Below are 13,214 nucleotides of genomic sequence, written 5' to 3'. Positions count from 1 at the left end.
TATTGGAATTTTCTGAATAAATATTTGAAGTTAAAACAACATTCATATTTTCATCAAATAGTTCTTTTGAAATTTGAAAATGTTGATAATCGGATCTGAGGTCCACAGTATTATTTATAAATTTTTTATCAGTGGTCTCACCATCATAGGTAATAAAAAGGGGATATATAGTACAGTGGGTGGTTCCCAACCCATAGAAGTCTGAGGACCACTAAGCCAGACATTGAACCATGCTCCATGGGCCTCTCTCAAAAAATATTTTAAAATTAGCTTGCTTATTTACTTGCTTTTATTGTGCATGTGCCTGTTAATACTTTTTAGCAAACACAAGAAAATAATTAATAAAATATTTCTAACAATAAATGTTCGCAAAAATATGTGTTGCTGTTTCAAAAGAAATGGAATTTCATAGAGAGGGGGCAAATTCCAATTTTGATTCTTAAATTCTTACTAAAACTTTATTAAAAGTTATTTTTATAGAAGTTACAAAACTCTGATGGTGGAAAGTATTCGGATGAAGATAAAACATATTGACTGTTTTAAACATTTTGATGATAACTCTGCCTAACGCACCTGATTCAGTGTTTTAAAGTCCTAAAATTTACTATTTTTGAAATAATTTGCCATGAGACCACTCAAGTTCTAATGATAGCCATGAGATATTTTAGGTTTTTTGGTAATTTTATTTTAATTGGTTGCTAATATTGTCTTAGCGGTGATAAGATTCTTTTTTGGGTCTAGCTTCTGTATTCTACTTGATTATAAGTATAAACCAAAAAGGACCCTCATCTTCTCTACCAACCCAATAGCTGCCCATACCCAAATGCATATTTCAGAAAAGTCAAGTCTGTAGGTTTTTTTTCTAGTTTCTATCCTGTTATTTCCCACTGATGTACAAGCTATGTACAAATATCAGTACATTACTTCTTCGCTGATTTATCGTTAAAAATTGTAATATAAAATCTTTTTTATCTAAAAAAAAAAAATTTCCCTGAGTTCTAAGCTAAAGTATTTTAATTTCAAAACTTTAAAAATATAGCACTTCTGCAAATTTTTAATATTGCAGAAATCCTATTTTTTGTTCATTTGTTAGATTAGTCTCAAAACTAAATGTTTTCTCATTTGAAATTTATATATAAAGACAAAATAATAGAACAAATAATATATCTTACAATATAATATTATGTTATTATAATATTAAAATCTTAAAAGGAATAATAAATTTTATAAAATAATTTATTTCTATATTTATTTCCTCAAATTGTCTTCTAGGTATTAGATATAATACCGGAACTCTGATAAAAATAAAAATGCAAATAAATTGTTACAGTAGCTCACAGACTTAACTTAAGCACTAATACAAATTTTACATCTTCTTTATTTACTTATCCTCACTATTTTATGAATTGAGATAATATTCGGTTTAATGCATCCTATTTGTCAATCTTTGAATTGTTTTGTTTTTTTATTTACTGAATAATACCTACTCTTTGATGAAGTTGTATTGAATTCATTATTGTGATACTATTTCCAACTTTGATATTGATTTGGGATTTTGTTTTGAAGTATAATGATTAAAGATCATTTGAATTCTGACCCGGGACATTTTTTAAAGTAAAAAGAAGATTGGATTGATTGGGATGAGAATTCATGGAGTTTTCATAAGTCATTTGTTACTAATGGAGTTAAAATAAAAAGCAGCACACTCTACGGAATGAGGGCCAGTAGGTGGTCGGGCAGCTAATGTCGAGTGATTATTCAGGAACTAGTGTGTGAAATATCTTTTCTGGCCTTCCTTCACTCCAATATCAATTTATCAATGCAACCTCATTTTTTTCCTAGCCCTTTTAGATCAATTTTCATGGTTTTGGTCCAATTTTTTATTTCATCTCCAGTGCAATATCTTTGATATTCTGTCCCTTTGATAGTTTCTTCTTTTAGTGTTATTTCTAGAAAAATTTATTCATCACTTTTCATTTTAATTTGCATTGTAAACTATTTAAAATTACTGAACAAATATTTATATTATTAATAAAAATTTGAGTTTTCTAATTAATATAAAACCTCTAGTTTTTTATTAACTTAATTAAGCAAGAGCTATTGAAATATGAAGAATAGTTAAATATCACCTTCAACGGACACAGCTTATTAACTTTATTATGTCACAGTGGCAATTTAATTGTACTGTATACATATCCAATTTTCAATAAATGCTATGTATATAATTGTTTTTAAATAATATGCTAGGGTGAGGGAAAAAAATAAAAACTTCAATTATTTCTTGGATAATTTAGTTGTTACAGTTATGTATTGAGAGGTAGGGAGGAAGATTTTGTTGCTTCAACATCTACAAAAAGAAGATTTTATGTAATTTTTCTTTAATCAACCCATATATCTTATGGTATAGGCGTTGCTGTTTATGTTATAGTAAATGGTTTTATGTTATAATGTAAGATTTTTTTTTATGAGTTTGACTGGTAATAAATATTAACTCTGTAAGTATGAAATCATGGTGGAATATCATTAGCAGTCCTTGATTTTTAAATTATATTCTTAAATCGGAATTTATTAATAAAATATTTTAAATTAGGTTTATGAACTAAGTGATAAGATAAGAATAAATAATAAATCCTACATAAAAAGTTGTACTACTTCTACTCGAGACCTAATTTTCGAGAATTATTTGTTAAGTTTTAATCATTGCCATCATCATATAATGAGGAAGGCATCAAACCTTTTGTTAATGTTTAATAGTGGTAATTTTTCATTGAGACCCTACTAATGAGACCGACAGAGGTCGAGGTTCAGCAGGGGGCAATATGTAAATCAAAGAGTCAGCGGGGGGCTAGCAGGTACCTCGGATCACTCACTACCCCATTATTTACATACAATCTATTCAAAATTTGGAAGTATTTTTATTAGATATTCTATAAATGTAAAGATATTTCTATTTTCATCAATAAATTTTAAAGTAAATTCTTCTATTGAAAATGTGTTTTCCAAAAAGTGCTCTAAGTACAGTACTTCCTCCTGCTGCCCCCTTAACTAGATTAATAAATACTTATAGATAATATCAAGTTTATTTTTATGTTTATACATAACTGTTAAATTCTGTATTTTAAGAGAAATAAAAAAAGGTTAGTGCTTACAAATAAGTATATATTGAATAACAAATGGCGCCTGAACTATATACAGTTGGCTTTTCTTTCTGTATTTGTAACCTATATTATTTCAGAAGAGCCAAAGAAATCTTTTTTCTAATATGTTTGATTTTCTCTATTGTGTTAATTGTTAGTTATTTAACCTATTTTCTCAGAAGTATAACTAATAAAAATATTGAATATAGTTTGTTCTGAGGGGTTTAGTTAACATATTTGATCTATTGATGTTTTTATTTAAATTAATTGTGTGAAAATAAAAAAAAAAAAATCTTGAATCTTAAAATAAATGATATATTCTTATTATTGGAAACAACTATTAAAAAAAATATGCTATCTTTAAAACTAGGCCAATACAAGTTCATAAATTATTTACTGTCATTAGTAGCATATGGTGGAATTGAGGTATGGGACCATAACAGCCCGCTCCCTCCCTGTTATATCCTATTTGCATATCAATGCAATGAGATCAATATGTGCATACTCTGTAGGGCTGTTTGTATATGATACGATTACGTCTTGTGCATTCTAATTGTATGGCTATAATTACCTTGATTAATGTAACCGTTATAATGTTCAATGGTTATACACCTCTAATTTATCTTAATATTTACGCACAAATAGGATTTATAATTTATTTAGTAATAACATTTTTTCTAAAATCTGGGACTCCATCATTTAATTATTTATTTATTTATTTTAAAACTTTCTTAAGCTCTGAAAGATCTAAAGATTTTTTGAAGTTTTTTTTTTTTTTTATTTGTTTGATGTATGAAAAATATTTTATTTTAATTAATTAAATTTTGAATATTTAAATAAATTTTAAGGCCACTTTCTTTCTATTTATAATTCTGTTATGTGTAAAATAGTAATTTAACTTCAATATGTGATATTTTTAATAATATTTCTTTATTGCAGCGAAATATTTGTAATAATGAAAGTTAATCTTACTTAGTAACTTATTCAGTATTGGTCTTTTTACTATCAGATTTTATCTCCAAAAGTTTTGATTGTCAAAACACTTAAATAAGGCGAGGATAGTTATAAGAAAACACAATGTACAACGTAGGGTCGACCCCAAAGGCTCTAGAAATTAAGACTGACTTGAAGTTTGTCCCTGAGAGAGTTACTCGGTAACGATTAGTTAATTTTTGTCACCGATAATGAGATGGCATAGAAATGGCTCTATTAGCAGCCCCCTTGACAATTATTGCTATTCCTTCAAAATCCCATTAGAGGGCACCATTACTGCAACACATTTCCCTCACTTGAGCTTCTTTTAATGAAACTTTACTGCCTTCTTTCCCTTTTATTGTCCCTATGGCTTAGGCGACTTAGCTCCTTTCATTAAGCTCACTGTTTCCTTCTTCTTGCTATCACCCCTCTTTGGTAACTTACACATTTCGTGTTGTGGATGAATATTGTATCCCTTTTAACATTGACCTTATGCAAATAAGGACTACAGTAATAATGTTGTTTATTTAATTTAAAGTAACCAAAAACTCATGGAGATAATTAAAGTTTCAGTAATTTAAATTGAAAGTGAAAAAAAAATTAACACTTCTTGTGCTATTGTGATTGTGTGTTAATTAAAATACATATATATAACTGCTATTTCTAATTTTGAATAACTGTTATGGTAAAAGGAAATAACTTTTTGGTAAGATTCAGGGGTGCTTACAAGGGAGGTGCTTTGAAGTTGTGCAGTTAAAATTTTTGAGGAATGCATTTTTAAGAGGTTATGATATTTTTATTGGGGTTTTAGTTTGGGAAATATTTTAAACAGAGGCACAAAGGTAAAACATTGACTCACCTAATACTTATACATAAACAATATACAAAATATATGGATTGGGATGGGCACCATAAGTTACAAGGGTTGCAAGATATATTGATAGATTCTTGTCTATCAATATCTCCTTGATATATATTCCTCCTTGTGGAAGGAGGAAAACCTTATGGATGTGCTTTTTGTATTAATGTTATTTTGTTGTCAAGATTTTATCACTAATCTCTTTAGGCCACAGTGACTTATTTATAGACTTAACTTAACTTTCCCGGATTTGCTATCCTGGTTTGTTTCTGAGGTCTGGTGCTGTGTTCATGGCAGAAGTTTTTAATTGTAACAAAAAAAAGTTTATTTCAACATATAAATAAATTAAAATCTTTCTTTTCACAAGGGATTAATTAGTTTTCTTGCAAATCTTTTTTTTTCTTCCCACAGTAACCCTGTTAGAGAGCAGTTGATTTTACTTACATACTTCATACTCTCCGGAGGTCATGGTCTTGTATCAAACAAATTGATTTACATATATTTTGATATAGATAAATCGTAGAAACATAAATTAAAAAGGTAGAGTAATAACAAAAATAAAAAATTATAAATATATTCAAATAATAAGAATAATTAAAAATGGCAGCCATTGAACCAAACATATTTTTTTAAGCTAAAGATGTAAGTTCTTATTTGTACTTTTTTCAAACTTTTAAGGCACAGATCAGTACAGAACTATGGTCGTTTACTTATCAACTTGGCTCTATTTGATTCAACCAGTCTATGTAGTCTAAAATAGATGTCTGAAGTTCTGCATGTTGAAATAAAATAAACACATAATGAAAAAAAAATGGTGTTCTAAAAGGTGGTCTTTTATAAGTTTTTATTTTTATTTCGTGTTTATGCCACTTCACTATTGATCACTGGTATTTAATTTATTCGCTATAATTATCAGTTTTTTTAATTTTCATTTACTTGAAGAATTTTTCTTGAAAGATATTTTTTTCTCATCTTTTTTATGAAAATGTTCCATTTTAAGGGCTCTCAAAGCCTACTTACTCCAACAAGATCCTCTGTTAGCTCGCACGTCGACCAGCTAACGAAAGCTCTTCCTGTATAAGAAGTTGAATAGATAATTAAAGTTTCCTGGAAGCTGTGGGGCGGAGGACGCATTGAAGCCATCTTCTCCACAACGGTCGCCCCCCTAAACGACCCTCGTAAACAACCTATAGTTCCTTTGTCAGAATTAAATAGACATGATGTAGAATGCCAATAATGGTCTGCTATTTTATAAAGATTGACTCACGTATTCTAAACCCCTCCCTTGTGGGACATTTGCTTTAAAATTAACCGCTCGTCTCTTCTACATATGGCTTCTGAACGGCCTTTTGGGGACGGTTATGCGAAGTCGCGGAAACGGAAAAATTAATGGACCAGTTTTTTATTTTGAATGGGTTTCTTTTGCATAGAGCTGGATGTCAGTTGTTTATGGGTTGTATTCCAAATGGCGTTGTTTTTGCCCATCCTTATTTGATGGAATCTCTGTTATTTACTTTATTTATCATTGTTCTAATGCCATCTATCAAAATTTGTAATGTAATGTTTTTCAAAAAAAGATAAATATTGTGAAACTTAACTAAAATGTTACCATCCCAACTCTTATCAAATATTATATGTTTACTAATTAATTAAATTATCGCTTTCAGGTTTTTTAAACCCATTTTAAGAAAAAATGAACCTTTTATACTATCTTAATAGCTATCAATTTGATATATATATTTTTTAATTTCTTCTCATATGAATTGAATGAAAATGCAAAACAGAAATATTAAAATGGTTGAAAAAGAAGAAACGTCTGGTTAAAATATTATTATTAACGTGGTTCTACAACTTTGAGAGTAAAAGTCTTCTGAAATTTGGCTGCCGTAGATCTTCAGTTCCGAAGACCTACTAAGATGGATATCTCATCGGCGGACTCGCCATACTTCGGAACCGACGTCTTCCTTCTGTTCTGGTCGTATTATTTTACACTGTAGGGAGTCCTCTTTATTAAAAACGGTAAAACGGACTAATGTTTTAACTTTTTATTTCTCTTTCAATTAGTATTGCGCGATTCAGGCTATCGTGACCCAAAATCAATGGCTTAATTTTCCATTATTTTGTAACATTTTAGGGATAACATAGTAATATCCTTCATGGATAGAAGTTGATCCCTATTACCCATTTTCCTCTTCCTTCAGCTCCATATAAATCATATTGGGCGGGACTAGGTCGCATCCCATATTGCCTGCCGTAGAAGCTGTGATACCTGGCCGCGGTAATATGTTTTTTTTATCCCCCGGATGGCTGATTGCAGCTCTCCCTAGGAGCGGAGGAGATAAATAAGGTTCCTCCCAGATAATTATTATCATCCTCAAACTCCCCCTACCACTTAGTCAAAATTCTACCCGAACAAACTTATGTCAAAACCGTTATTAATTTTTTTTTCTTTTCTATTGGAGACTGGAGTTATTGGATTTTGATTTTTTTTTTTTTTAATGAGTGACTCAAACCCGTTCTTGTCGAAGAGAATTAATTGTATTGTTGGCGATGTTTTGTAATATATAATTATTATTATCCGTGTGTCATCGGTCCACGTGATGAGATGATTAGTGGAGAAAATGTTAAAACTTATTTTTAATATAAAAAAAATAAAATATTCTTCATTTTTTGATTTTTGTTTTTCTCCAAAGATGGTAAGTTACCTTCATACTTCATTTTTATTGTAATTCATTTATCATTGTTTAATTATCTCTTAAAATAAACACGTGTAAACTCGCATTGCTAAATTCAATTTTTAAAATTGTGTTTTATTAGAGTGCCAATGGGTAAAAACATGGGTTTCTCTACACGCCTGTAACACTCCAATTTAACTTAGATTTGATTTACTAAATGTATTATAATGTACAGTTGTAAATAGCAATAAATAAATATTAAAAAAAAAAAATTTGTTTTTGGGCTATAACGAATGTTATAATTTTTTTTTTTATTATCTCTTGCATTCAGATCTCTTACTTTAAGCTTATATATAGAAGGAGGGTACCTAATCCTTCGGCAATTTAAGGATTACTGTGATCGCTGTTAGCATTAGTCAGGCATTATGAACTAGTGAGTTGCAGAATTACTAACTTCATCACGCGCCCCAAGTCCCTTAAGTCCGACCGGAGTATCCCTGCTTAGCGGAGAATTTCCTCTCTGATATTGTAAATGTCTCGGTATACTATTGTTATTATAATTAATTTATAGAAGTAGGCTCTACAATAAATTATTACTTTTTTTTCCTAATTTTATAATTTCCTTTATTATTCCTCTTTACTTTCGATTTACTTTAATGATGAGTACTATTACGTACATGATGTTGTATCACAATTTTAGACAATAATTTTCACTTTTAACAGTTTAAGAATATAATTTTACCCTGTTACTGTTACATGATTATAAATTATTAAAGGATAATCCAAAACTACATGTATCACCGTATAATTAAAAAAAAATGAGAAACTCGGAATTTTATTTCAAATAGCTATGTACAAAAGTAGACATAATTTTTTTTTTTAACTTAATTTTTTTTGGAACTTAATTTTTTTTTAAACTTAACTTTATTTTTTAAATTTTATATTTCGAATTGTTTCATGACATAATAATTAATGAGGTATTGAAATTGTACTTTTCACAATTTCAGTCTTTTTCGCTATTAACAATGATTGTAACGTATCCAACTGTAGTTAAATATACAATAAATTTTATAATATTTTTGTTGCTTTTAGTAAATAGTTTTTTGTCATATTTAACCTTCCACATTTCCATAAATCAGTAAAATAAAATAGTTTTAATTTAGTAAAAATGAACATTAAATAAGTAAACAATAGCTCCTTGTTATAATAATTAAAATTAAAATTGTTGATATTTATTCAAAAGAGTCGTGACTACTCAATTCATAAATTGTTTCAATATATAATTTTTTTTCTTGGCTTTATTATCTTATAATTTGTATTGCACTTCATTTTTAATTTACCCTCTCTGAACTTTATATTATTCTGTATATTCTATTCAATATGTTACCAAATTAATGTGTTAAAGGACTATAGTTTTAACAAATTAACAAACAATGTAAATCAAGTTTTAGACGGTGATTTGAAGTGTTAAGGTTTGCTAAACATCTGCTTATGTGTGCTTTAAAATAATTTATCGTCGAGTTGCAGTTAAAAATAATGAATCTATATTTTTGGGAACGTTAGATCGGACCAACTATACGCTTCGGGACTAACAAAATTGTGAAACCATCAATAATTATTAGTAAATTTTTGACAATTTAGTGTATATTGAAGCGTTGATTTGGTTCATTTAATGACTTATAATCGATCTAACCTTAGATAAAAATATGACCTCATTAATTTTACCTACAACTCGACGATAAATTGTTGAATTTATCGAATAAATAAAATTGTAACATTATAAACAATTTACTAATAATTATTGGTGGTTTTACATTTTTGTTAGTTCTGAATCGTTTAGTTGGTTCATGCATAGACTGATAAACGGTCTAACCTTCGCAAAAATATCAATTCACTACTTTCACCCGTAACCCGATGTTATATTATATGATAAATATATATATTGTATATTTTTAAAGTATATATATCTGATCTATTTGCAGATATTTTGTAAAGTTTTCTCTCTCGCATTTTCTACATTCCATTGCTGTGCAATACCACCACAGCGACTACCCCACCGCCGTAGTTCACTGTAAAAATAAACGAATCGGCTATAACCTGAGGAGAGACACTCATTTTCTGAGCCATTTATTCTTCGAATCTGTTTAAAATTTAAATCGGACCCTAGAGGTGGCTGTAGGACCCTAAACAAATTAAAACAACCCCGAAGGCAATTAATAGGGTAAGTCTCGCCTATTAACCCCACACTTTTGGACAACCCCTCTTTCTCACTAGTTGTCTAGAACTCCTTTCTTTATGAATCTTCTTTTCGCCTTGTTTGCAAGTTTTCTAATTTACATTTAGCTCGTCTCCAATTTAGTATATAGTTTATCAGTCTTTTCTTTTATTCTAGCATTGGGACTAGAACGTTTCGGCGCACATTCGTTTTTCCTATTAATTCTGGGGAAATGATCCGAAGATCTTTAGTGCTCTTTAAAGTTTAGTTTAGTTTAGTTTAGTTTAGTGCTCTGCAAGTGCGTTCTAAAAAAGTAAATTAATCTATTGGGATATAATGTAATCGTATTTGTTGGTGAAAATCGTAAAAAATAGCAATTTACGCACCATATTGAACCTCTTCTACAACATTCACTGATTTGCTTCAATATTGGCACGCCTAACAAAAACTTTTATTATATTGTGCATTAACACATTGAATAACTGTTCTGCAGACTAGGATTACTTTGTGACTAGCGTCTGGGCTTTGGGGCAGTCTGTAGAATGACCTCAGTAGAGAAACCTATTTAGGGTTTTTTTTAGAATTAGTTCAGTTAAAAATAAAATCAAAACTTTTTTTTCTAAGTTTTACCTTCTTACGTCTTTTATAAACGTGGTATGATATGGGGTATAAATATTTAAAAGCTGAATTTAACTTAAAATTATTTTATATTTGAAACAGGCTTCGAAATGCTTTATCTCTGGTAAGAAAATTAGAGTAATGTTTTTCTTTGAAATATAGGTTTTGAATTTGATTTTTAAAATGTGATTTACTCAAAGTAATACCATATTTTTCAAGCTACAATGCTGTCTGCTATATCTTGACTAATGACAAATGATCTGCTTTATATTTAAGTATTAAGTTATGATGAGGTTCACTTATGCATATTACATTATTGAATCACTGCTTATTGTCAGAGTCCATGCTTGTAACATTTTTAGTTGGTTTGGAATTTCATATTAGTAATTATCATGATTACTAATACTACATTACATGTTTAATGTAACATTTATTTATTAAATAAATCAAAAATTTGTATCCTTTTTTATCTCAACATTTTTCATTTTTCACCAGTCCAACGTAACGGCCATTCCAGCCATCCTCAAGGACATCTTCAATTATAATTTCTTCCTCATATTAATTTAAAGTTACTTTTGCAGGCTATTCTGCCGAGGTCATTTCCTTTATTATAAGTTAAAAGCCTATTTTTTTAAAAAAAAGTTTTAATGGGTTATAAATGGTTTGTTATATGGTAGTGAATTTGTTGTGGATAATCTTGTATAAGAAGAGTTCAATATTTATGATTTTTAATTTTAAAAAAAAATAGGCTTTTAACTTATAATAAAGGAAATGATCTGGGCAGAATAGCCTGCAAAAGTAACTTTAAATTAATGTGAGGAAGAAATTATAATTGAAGATGTCCTTGAGGATGGCTGGAATGGCCGAAACGTTGGACTGGTGAAAAATAAAAAGTGTTGAGACAAAAAAGGATACAAATTTTTGATTTATTTAATAAATAATTACCTTGTCTCAAGAAATTGAAATAATATAATTAAAGTAACATTTATTTAACACTAATTTATTGATGTATTATACCATGACTTTCTGTTTGCAGGAGCCCTGAAGGTGGCGAAAAGAGGAATGGGTGGTTGTGGCGTGTGATCCGAGCTGCCTTTCCGTTCCAACTTGCTCTCATGGCACTGTTCTGCATTGCCTGCCTCCTGGAGCCACACTGCTGCGACTCCATGAACTCTCTAACAATATCAATCTCTCCTCAGCTGAGGTACATCAGAGGACCTCCACCCGTCTAATCACTCACACCTACTCTGCTCATGGGTGGCAGGTTGATCCACATTAGGGTCTCTATATGAGGGTTTTTCAGTCCAGATTCTTCTTTGAGGGTCTTTATGTCATAATTCATATCTTGAAGGGATCTCAGAAAATTTAGAAGAAGGTCGAAACTTTTATTTATTTTTCTGAGTTGGAGGTTTGTATCTAAGACGATTTCTTAGAATGGACCAAGTTTGCGGGAGCAAACTAAAAGGAAAGAATTGTTCTGTAAATTACTTGGGAATGTCTTTTTTTTTTAAATGTGTTCTCACATTGAAGCATTTGATTTTTTTTTTAGTACTTCTATAGAATATATTCTTTCTCTCCATGAAAATTGTCCTTTACATTTTGTGGGGTATGTGTGTGGCCCATTTGATGAATGACCCTCATAATACATTTGTTTGTATATGTTGAATTTTTTTTTTACTGGTGCAAATTTGTGGAAAATTTCATATTTAAAAAATAAAATGATAAAAGATTAAAAAAAAACTTTGTTGACTGATATATATTTTTTTTTAGTTAGAGACATTTTATTATGTAGTCGGATTAATTTATTTCAGTAATAATCTAGTTAGCTAACGTTGTCATTAATAGGGATAAAAGACAAGTTTGTGCCACAACAAACCGAGGGTTGTGCCTTTTTTTAAATGGCTTGTTAGTGAAGCCTGAGTGTTTGCAACTTGTTGAGTTAGTTGGTTAGGAGTAAGTTTTATGATAATATTTCTAGAGGGAGTATTTTTTAACTCGGTAGCTTAGGCGTGTAGATATGTTGTCAAGTTGGGTTACTTGGCTCCATCGTAATCTAATGTACTTAACTCTACACCTTGACTACTTCTGGCCGAGATAGATCTTTGCACATTCTTGTAGGAAGAAAAACCTTGAAGAAGTTCAGTCAGCGTTGGCTAATCATTTTCTGTACCTGTTTATCGTGATGAGTGAACTTTTATTTTTGTTTAAAAATGAAAATTATATTAAATGAAATTCAATTAAGAACCCATAGTGGTTGGATTAATTATAAATGGAAAACTTGCATGTGATATACTTGAATATACCACTTTTTTTAAGTTTCTTTTTTTTAATTTGTTTTTATTTCTTCTTTAGAGTGCTGTTAGTTTATATTAAGGTTATTTATTTTCAAATAACTTCTCTTTAAAAAGTTACTACTCTTCTGACAGGCATTCTAAACGAAGAAGTTTTTAAAGATTTATTAAGTAGTTTTACTTTTGAATTTTAAGTTGTAGTTATTATAAGTTTACCTCAAAGTACATCTTGTGTTTACTTTTGTTTTTTATTTGTTACCAATTATTATATTTTTGTTTGTTTTCATCAATGTTTATTTTTCGATGTCTTCCTACTGTTAGTTGTAAAAACTATTATTTTCTTCACAAGTCATTTTCAATCATCTCAGGTCAAGGTATAAAAAAATATTTATGTAAAATAAATAACTTGACAATATATTACTTTAATAATAAAAAAAAAAAAGT

The 13,214-nt window shown here is 29.3% G+C and overlaps 1 protein-coding gene across 1 annotated transcript in view; it reads left to right on the top strand.

Annotated features, from left to right (window-relative positions):
- Positions 1-11,711, top strand: part of klar (klarsicht) — a 94,328-nt gene extending 82,617 nt beyond the window's left edge. The window contains exon 18 of the mRNA XM_067047090.1: positions 11,516-11,711. Within this exon, the coding sequence (XP_066903191.1) occupies positions 11,516-11,711 (196 nt within the window). The remainder of the gene's footprint in view (positions 1-11,515) is intronic.
- The last annotated feature ends 1,503 nt before the right edge of the window (positions 11,712-13,214 follow it).

This window comes from Halyomorpha halys, unplaced genomic scaffold, assembly GCF_000696795.3.
Source record: "Halyomorpha halys isolate HHAL.00 unplaced genomic scaffold, Hhal_1.1 Scaffold252.1, whole genome shotgun sequence".
In the NCBI taxonomy this organism is placed as follows: Eukaryota; Metazoa; Arthropoda; class Insecta; order Hemiptera; family Pentatomidae; genus Halyomorpha; species Halyomorpha halys.
This window is presented reverse-complemented; position numbering and strand designations above follow the sequence as displayed.